This window comes from Macaca nemestrina, chromosome 1, assembly GCF_043159975.1.
Source record: "Macaca nemestrina isolate mMacNem1 chromosome 1, mMacNem.hap1, whole genome shotgun sequence".
NCBI classification, from domain to species: Eukaryota; Metazoa; Chordata; class Mammalia; order Primates; family Cercopithecidae; genus Macaca; species Macaca nemestrina.
Genome location: NC_092125.1, coordinates 200,687,717 through 200,696,776, shown reverse-complemented (window position 1 = coordinate 200,696,776; position 9,060 = coordinate 200,687,717). Strand labels below are relative to the sequence as shown.

General features: G+C 55.8%; 1 protein-coding gene across 4 annotated transcripts in view; it reads left to right on the top strand.

The window, feature by feature from the left end:
• Positions 1–758: 758 nt before the first annotated feature.
• Positions 759–9,060, top strand: part of LOC105494669 (zinc finger protein 362) — a 40,243-nt gene continuing 31,941 nt past the window's right edge. For 2 of the 4 annotated variants that reach the window (XM_011763316.3, XM_011763318.3), the window contains exon 1: positions 1,915–9,038. In XM_011763316.3, coding sequence (XP_011761618.1) covers positions 8,923–9,038 — 116 coding nt within the window. In that variant the 5' untranslated portion in view covers positions 1,915–8,922. Of the gene's footprint in view, positions 957–1,914; positions 9,039–9,060 lie in introns of those variants that run through there. The other 2 variants (XM_071096521.1, XM_071096524.1) reach the window with 2 other exon arrangements.

Below are 9,060 nucleotides of genomic sequence, written 5' to 3'. Positions count from 1 at the left end.
GCGAGGGAGGGGTGGCTGGGCCTGTGCAAACTTCTACTCCCCACCCCTATGTCCTCGTCTTAAAAAAAATCGGCCTGGATTTTGAGCACGGTCGTTTGTTATCAGGGGTGAGGGTCCATTCCGGGGGTCCCCTCCAGGCGGCCGTCTTCGAGGGAGACCCCCAGGGGCAGCCTGGCACCGCACGGGCTCGGCCTGGTCAGGGCCGTGGCCCGCCAGGCCCATGTACCCAGCCCGCCATCACCCGGGAGTGGGGTGGCGAGGCAGCCGCCGGGCCTGGGCGGGACAATGGCCGCGGCCGCCGGGGCCCCGGGAGCCCCCGCGCTGGGGAAGGGGCTGTCCTAGGGCCGGGCGCCGGTGCCCTCCCCGCGCGGCTCAGGGGGGCGGAGTGGGGGCGAGGAGTTCCTTTGTGGCTCTGCCTCCGGCGCGGAGCGAGCGGGGGGGCGCAGCGCAACTTTGCCAGGCGGCGGCAGCGGCGGCGGCGGCGGCGGTGAGCGCGAGACGAGGCCCCGGGGCCCGAGCGGGGACCCCAGCGCGCGGCCCGCCCCCGCCCCCCGCCCGGCCCCCTCCCCTCGCGCGCAGTCGCCAGCGCCCGGCGCTGCCCACTCGCGGGAGGCCCCGGGGCCGGACGGGCTGCGCAGCCGGAGAGGCGGGGGCCCGACGCGGCCCCCCCGGAGCCGGGCGCCTGGCGCGGGGGCTCGCCGAGCGCACGGGGGGCCGCGCGGCGCTGCAGACCCAGCCTCCCGCCGCCGCCGCCGCCGCCGCCTCGGCGCTTGCAGAACCCAGAAGTGAACAGCAGGCGACCCGGAAGGTTTGCGCGCGGCTCCGCAGCGAGCCGGAGCCGGAGCCGGAGCCGGAGCCCGAGCCCGGAGCCTGAGCCGGAGCCCCAGCCCGGCCCTGCTCGGGCCGCCGGGCGCGGGGCTGCGGCCGCGTCCCGGAGGCGCCGCCAGTACAGCCAGGTCCGTGCGGGCCCGGGGCGCGCGGGGAGCGGGCCCAGCGGCGGCGGGCGCCTGCCCGCGGGAAAGTTGCGCCGAGTTGCGGGCGGGGGCCGGGCCGGGGCGCGGGCGCTGTCAGCGCGGGCCGGGGCGCTCCGAGGGCCCGGGGCCGCCTGCGCCTCGGGCCCGGCCCGGAGCGGCGGCGGCGGCGGCGGGGCGCGCGGGGTAGGAAGTGTCTCCCGCGGCGTGTCTGGGGCTGGTCTCCGAGTGTGTGTGCGTGTGTGTGTGTGTGCGCGCGCGTGTGTGTGTTTTCTTAAGCCGGGCTATTCAAACCCTGCTGCAATTCTCCGGTAAACAATGATTCATGGGGCTTAATGCAAATAAACGGATTGCAAACGGCGCGGTTCGCGCACTTTGCAGCCGGCCCGGTGGAGCGGCCAGTGCCGGATTTCTCCCTTTTTTTGCAGATCTGCAGAATATGGCGTCCCTGTCCTGTTTTAAAAATAAGCCAGGCTGCCATTTTTGTTTTTCTTTTGTCTGAAAATTTTAATAAAACTGTCTGAGAATGTGGGAGAGGCGGCTGGAAGCAGAGGGGGCACCCGAAGGGTTGGCTTTTTTCCTTTTCTTTGGAGAGAGCCGCGAGCCTTTCGGGGAGGTGAGACACAATGCAATTGCACTTTAAAGAAAAAAAAAAAGGGGAAGCTGCCGGGCGATTTGGGCGGGGGGAGGGCTGGGAATTTAAAGTTAACTCCGAAAGTTTGCTTTGCTTTGCTTCTCTTTCTTTCTTTCTTTTTTTTTGGAAGGCGGTGAAATGCCGCGAAAGGATCTCGAGGCCCATTTCTCCCCCAGCCAGCTGCCTTTGCAGGATTTTTGGGAAAAGTTAACTGCCGGTTTCCTCAGAGCTGCGCGGGATGGGGGGCCGAAGGGGGGGCAGATGTGGAGGGTTAGGGATGGGAGTTTTGGGGGAACTGGGAAACATTTTTTGGAAGGGGCTCTATAAACATGGCATTGTAAGGAGCTAGATCCTCAGATCTGGGGGAGAGGACCGGCAAGAGGGGCTCAGAGTGGGCCCAGGATTTCCAGCAAAGACCCCTAGCATGAGGAAATAATCCTGCTGTCCCACCACCCTGTCCTCGAGCAGTGTGGAACCTTTGGGAGCTGTGTGTGTGGCAGTGGGCCTGTCTCCTTCATGGGTGGCCAGGACCCCCCATGTAGGCTGGAATCCTGCCTAGGCCCTGGGGTGACCCTTGGACCCTGAGGCAAGTGAGCTTGGCCCTTTGCAGTTGGAGAGCCCCCTCCCCAACCTGGTGGTCCTCCTGCCCCCAGAGGTGGCAGCTGGTGGTAATGCCTCCCCAACCCCACCCTATGATGAACTTTTGGTTGGGTGCAGGCGGGCAGCCCAGTGGGTCCTGTCTGAGGGGAGGGGCAGGAAAGGTAATCTGGTTTGCTAGTCCCCCTCGGTGTGAGCCTCACTCCTGTGGTATGCTCTTATTCCTTTCTGCCACTCCTGCCCTACGCCCTGGAGGTAGAAGCACTTTGGACTTCGGTTAAGTTCCTGAAGTATCTTGCTGGACAGGTCAGGGCCTGCTGGCTCCGCAGGCTGCCGAGGGGGATCTGAAGGCCAGGCCCACAAGGTCTGGGGTGAATGACTGGCGCTGTCCAAGGCACTGGGGGCAGTGTTGGGCCTGGCCTCTCATCTGTCCCCTACTCCAGCATTTCTTGGAGGGGAGACCCTTCTAGTGTCACTCCTGGTTTGTGTGCTGGATCCACTAGACAGAGTGAGCTCCCAGAAGACAGAGTTGGGGGTTGAAAGCTGGGGTTAGGGGTTCAGGGCTGTGGAACTTGGCATGCCTTGGCCAGAGGGTACCAAGTCAGGTGATTTTTAGATGGAGGAACTGAGGTCCAGAGAGAGGAAGTGACTTGCCCGAAGTCACGCTACCAGGTAGAAGGAGACTGAACCCGGGACCTGGGTATTAAGGCTTCCACTGCTAGGCTCCCTCCACTGTTCTCCATGGGGGGCCTGGACCCCTGGAAGATCTGTTTTGAACAGAACTGGACTAGAATGGGACAGCATGATCCTTTCACCCCCTCCTACCCCCTGCCATAATAATCCTCCCTGAGAGAATTGAACTTTACAGTTTGCACAGTATGGTGTGGTGGTTATCACATCAGGTTCTCGCAGAAACTCAGTTGGGGTTAAATTGTCCTAGTGGGGATTATGAACCTCATTATAAGGAAAACAAGACTCAGAGAGGTTGAACAGTGGCAGAGGAGGCTTAAACTCAGGCCTGCAGGCTCCTCGTCGGGTCTTTCTCCAGGTGGACTTTGGTGCTTGTGGGAAGGACTCTTCTAGGTTTTGGGCTAATTTTTCTGCTGAATCCAGTGACTGTGTAAAAATCCAGAGGCCCACCCCACCCAAAGAATGTCAGAGCTGAAAAGGCTTAGATGTCAGGAGGTCACCTGGGCCCAGAGAGGGGAAGCCGCTGGCTAGAAGTCAGTGATTTGGGTCTCAGAACCGGACCTTGATCTCCTGCCTCCCTTCCTCTGTGACACTCAGAGGGACAATGAGCCTCTCTTCCCATTCCCAGGCTGCATGGGCTCCAGGATGGCAGGAATTGCTAGTGGGTGGTGGTGCTGGTGATGGTGTCATGGAATAACAGCCAGTGCTCCATGGAGACATGAACTTGTCCCAGGGACTAAGGAATAGGCTATCTGCAGGCTTGGGGACGGAGGCAAGCTGGTCCCACATGGAAAGGAGGAAGCAGATGTGTGGGTGAGGTGGGGAGTGGGTCTGAAGCCAGGCTGGCCCTAGCCCTTCCCTGGGCAGACACTTTTCTGCCTTGTCCCTCTGTAAAATGAGGAGCCATTCGTTCCTTCTTCTGCCACGGGCTATTTTATTCATTCATTTGTTGCCAGATCATTCCTTTATTTTTTCATTATCCATTAATTAGTTTATTGGTTAGTCATCTCAGTAATCTACCCATCTGGTCTTCTATGCAGTCCTTAGCTCACCCAGCCCACACTGCACAGACATGTGAGATACAAGTGTAGTCCTCCAGGGCTCTAAAGCCAACAAGGAAGAAGGGGTGAGACTGCAGGTGCATGAAGCACTAGCCAGGGCAGTGTTCGCTGGGCACCTCCATGAGTCCCCAGGGGAGGGCTCTCAGAGAATGGAAGTCTTGAAAACACCAAAGGAGTCCCATAAACCTTCATAGTGGTAGACCTGGGTCCTGAGATTAGGTCCCATTGTGTCACATGGCTTCTGTGACTTTGAGCACATTCTTTCCCTTTCTGAGCCTCAGTTTCCTCAACCCTAAAATGGGGTACTTTCTGTGAATCTCTCATGGGTTGTTGGGAGTGATATCAAGACAGTGTATGACATGTCTCCCCGTCTTGGCCAGGCATGTGGTGGGAGCTCAGTATGTACCCACTGAGTAATCAGCAAGGATTGCTGATTACTGTCCTAGGCCCTGCGATGATTTTGAGAATGGCGATGGTGGTTTCAGAATGAGGCACATGACCTGGGCACCCTGCAAGCCCTGGTCTGCTTTGTCATTCCCCTGCTGAAACTCTTCTAATGTTTCCTAGACATTTAGAAGACAAAATATCCGAAGTACTTTCTGGACCTACAAGGCCCTTAATAGTCCAGGCTCTGCCCACCTCTCAACCTTGGCTCCCCGCATTCCATCGCCACCTCCAGCCACACACTAGTTTCGTTCCGCACCTTGAATTCACAAAGCCTGGTGGCAGGGCCTTTGCACATTTCCCCACCAGGACAGCTTTTCCCTGAGTGTTTACATGACTGGCACCTTCTTGTTTCACAGGTTTCTACTTGAATGTTACCTCCTCAGAGGGTCTGCTTGGATCACTTGCTCTAAAATAGCTTCCTACTCTCACTCTCTCACATCAGCCGCTTTTTCTTTTCTCTTGTGGCTCTCACCAGTATCTGAAACCCTCTCATGTATTTATTCACACTTCTTGCCTGTCTACACCACTAGAACATGCTGAAGCGCCATGCGTGTGAGTGAGCAGGTGGTTCTGGTGTGGCGTGGCTGGGGCTTTTGTAGAGGTGAGGAAATGCTAGGAAGTCCAGGTGTGGCAGCGCATTGCCTGGGAGATAAAGTTACACCGAGGGCTGTCTTCTCCTTCTCCCTCCCGGAGACTCAGGGCTGTTGTTAGGAAATAATGAGATGATTAAATCATGGAATCTAAGAATCCAAGTCTCTTCCAATCTCAGAGCTTTAGCATCTGAGAAGCTTTCCAGCTCAGAACCTTTGACACTTGGAATCTTAGCATGATAGCATGATCCAGTCTTAGGTTTAGAATCTTACAAAGTGGACTTTCACTGCCTTATTTAGCATCACAGAGTGCTCAATTTGTGCCACGCCATGTTCTAAAAGCCTTTATAAATATTAACATAGTTACAGGTGAGGAAGCTGAGGCACAGAGATACTTAGGTATCATGGAGCAGTTGCTAGGATTTGAACCTAGCACTCTGGGACTCCTTAGAATCCCTCAACTGTTGAGGGGAAGCCCAACCTCACTTGACCCTTGCACAGAGCAGGAATCCCTTTCCCACCCCCTTGTCAAAAGGGCCTCTGGTCTGTGCCTAAACCCCCCTCCAGTGAGCTCCCTCCTAACCAGCCACCTAGCTTCCTGTTGTCAGAAAGTTCTCATCGCTAGTAAGATTTTCTTCTTTACAATGTGTAAAGTGCTGCACCTCCCTTGTGTGTAACACCTGGGAAGTGATGTTAGTGTCATGGTTTCCCAGTGCCTTTGACCTTGTGGATTCCTGGTTTCAGTAGCCTCTTTCTTCCCACTGGGTTGTAGGAAGAAAGGCAGACAGCCTCAGTGCATTGTTGAATGTAAGAATGAATGAATTGATGCACAAAGACCACATGAACCCTCAGGATTTCTGAGTTCCTCTCTCTCTAGCCGGGTGCTCGGCACTCATCCGGGGTAATTGGTCAGGCTGGGTGTACTCAGGAAAAGGAGACACTGTTATCTCTCCAATAAAGTGTGTATCTGATGACATTTATACGTGCAATTCTTGGAGAATCATGTGAGGTCTAAAATCATGCACTATTAGGAGCGAGGTGGATGTCCCAGATTATCTAGCCAAACTTCGTTCTACCCGTTGGGGAAATTGAAGTAGGAAGGGAGAGGAGCAGGCCTTGTCCAAGGCCATGTGCATCTCTGTCTGCTCCCCAGAGGCCAACAGGCTGCCACAGTATCTGCTTTGGGGTTCAAAGGCAGGGGAAAGCACTCGATGGGACAGCTGCTCCTTCTCTAGTGGAGAAGCAACCCCTGTACAATGGGGGCAACATTTTTGGATGCACAGGGTGCACCTGGCACTTGGGGGGAGATTGAGGAAGCCAGCTGCATTGAGAGTGGGTTGGGGCCATGGTGATGGGGATGGCTTTCTAGAACCGGGGCTGGAACTAGGCTTTGGAGGTGGCTGGAATTTGGGGGAGGTGGCTGAATAGTGTCTTTAGTGGATAAGGTGTGTAGGGAAGGCCGAGGAATTTGACTTTGGGGCCTAAGAGGTCCTGCTTTGTTCCCTGCCTCATCCATGTGGCCACAAGGATACCGTTGGTGGGGTCTCCACCATCTGGGTCCCTTTCTGAACTTTGGGCGAAGGCTTTAGGATTCTTTTTTTTTTTTTTTTGAGATGAAATCTCGCTCTGTTGCCTAGGCTGGAGTGCAATAGTGTGATCTCTGCTCACTGTAAGCTCCGCCTCCCGGGTTCACGCCTTTCTCCTGCCTCAACCTCCCGAGTAGCTGGGACTACAGGCGCCTGCCACCACACCCAGCTAATTTTTTTTTGTATTTTTAGTAGAGACGGGGTTTCACCGTAGTTAGCCAGGATGGTCTCGATCTCCTGACCTCGTGATCCGCCCGCCTCGGCCTCCCAAAGCGCTGGGATTACAGGTGTGAGCCACCGCGCCCGGCCAGCTTTAGGATTCTTAAGGGGACAGTCTAGGCAGCCATTCCAGGTTCTGCGGCTCTGTGGGGGTGCACCTGCCTGAGAGGGGGCACAACCCTTCAACACACTCAAATACATTCATACATATTCACACTATTGGCTTTTCCATGACCACCCCGACCCTACCTCCTGCACCATCCTTGCCAATGTGGAGCACTCCTCTGCTATTTCAGAAATACCACCGCAGATGTCCTAAACTGGACCCCTAGGAGCCAGGAGTTCAGGAAGCATGTCTGCTGGAGTGTGCATGCACACACGGTATACACATCACACAGGAGCACATGCATGCTCTCTTGCCACTGGTAGGACCACATACCAAAGTGCACTCTCCTGGGAAACAGCACTCAGCCACATGCTTGATATCTGCACATTCTCCCACACGCATGGTGTTCATCTGAACACAGCTCTGCTCACTCAGGCCTCCTTGTGCACACGTGTGTTTTTACATGTAGATGAGTCTTGCATGCGCACACTCGTTTACACTTGAGATAAGATAGCCTCAAATTCTAGGCCTTGCGCAGCATGTCTCATACACACCCTTGCACTCACGCCTGCACCCACACCTGGCCTAGATCCGCTGGAAATGATGGAGCCGGCAGCTCATTTCCATCTCCTGCCTTCATTCACTAGTATTTCTTGAGCGTTTACTATATCCAGGCCTTGTGCTAGATGCTGGGGATAGTGGGGAGGAAAACTGATGTATATAGGTCCCTGCCCTAGCGGAGGTAGACAGGCACTGTAAAAAAGATCACACAAATGATGATGATTTTTTTTTTTTTTTTGAGATGGAGTCTCTGTCACCCAGTCTGGACTGCAGTGCACAGTCTTGGCTCACTGCAACCTCCACCTCCCAGGCTTAAGCAATTCTCCTGCCTCAGCCTCCAGAGTAGCTGGGATTACAGGCGTGTGCCACCATACCCGGCTAATTTTTGTATTTTTAGTAGAGATGGGGTTTTGCCATGTTGGTCAAGCTGGTGTCAAACTCCTGACCTCAGGTGATCACCCACCTCAGCCTCCCAAAGTGCTGGGATAACACGCATGAGCCATGGTGCCTGGCCACATGATGATTAAGATTAGAGATTTTGGTCACTATGATGACTGATGATGGGGGAGAGGCAGAGGGAACGGCCTGGGTGGAGGCCCCGAGGTGAGAAATCCAGGGACAAGGAGATGGTGGTGGCACTGGGACCTAGGGAAGGTGCAGGGGATGAGGCAGCAGGTGAGGCTGAGTCTGGTGGGGCCTGTAGCCAGTCTTCCCTGGCCTGTTCCCCCAGAGCCATTTGTCCACCCCATACCCTCCCCACTCCTTTCTCTCCCCAGCCCAGCCCAGCCCTCCCTTTGCTGCTGTGGCCCGCGTGGGGCCGCTCTGTCTGCTGGCCTGCACCCCAGCTGGAGGCCTATTTAGCCTGCCCCACAGGCTGCCTGCCCTGGAGGTCCTGGGATATAGCAGGGAAGCAGGCTTGACTACCTGCCAGGGGTTCCCTGTCCAGGACCCCTGAGACCTGTCTCAGAAGCTCCTGGGGGCCGGGCCAGAGCCAGGGCCCAGCAGTTGGCTTTCCTGTTTTCAGTGAATCTCAGACCTGGATCTTTGCCAGTCAAAAGAATGGTCCCTGTGGGTCCTGAAGGCCGCCCAGAGCTACTGCCACTCCCCACCCCCCAGATGGCATCACTGGCTGGTCAGATTTCCATGTGGGTCTTTGGAATGTTGGGAAAAACTCCCTTAGGCCTTGGAGAACCTAGCAACAGCAACGGCAGCTGACTGTTCAGGAGTCCTCACTGTGTGCCAGGCAGTGTTCGAAAGATTTTATCCATATTAGCTCACTTAGTCCTCCGTACAACCCATGGAGATACCATGATCATCCCCAGTTTACAGATGAGAAAATTGAGGCTTGGAGATGTTGGTAACAATCCCAAGGGCCTGGGCTGGGACTATCTGCCTCCAGAATCCAGACTTTTAACCCTCGAGCTGTCACATTCCCCTTTAAGGGTCCAGGAGCCCAGGCTATGATTTGGTTGAACCCCTTCACCTTACAGAGGCAGAAAAGGAGGCCCAGAGAGAAAATGGACTTGCCAGAGTGTTCTGTTACCTCTGCCTGCACCAGATGCATGGCCTTGGGCAGGTGAGTTACCTCTCTGAGCCTC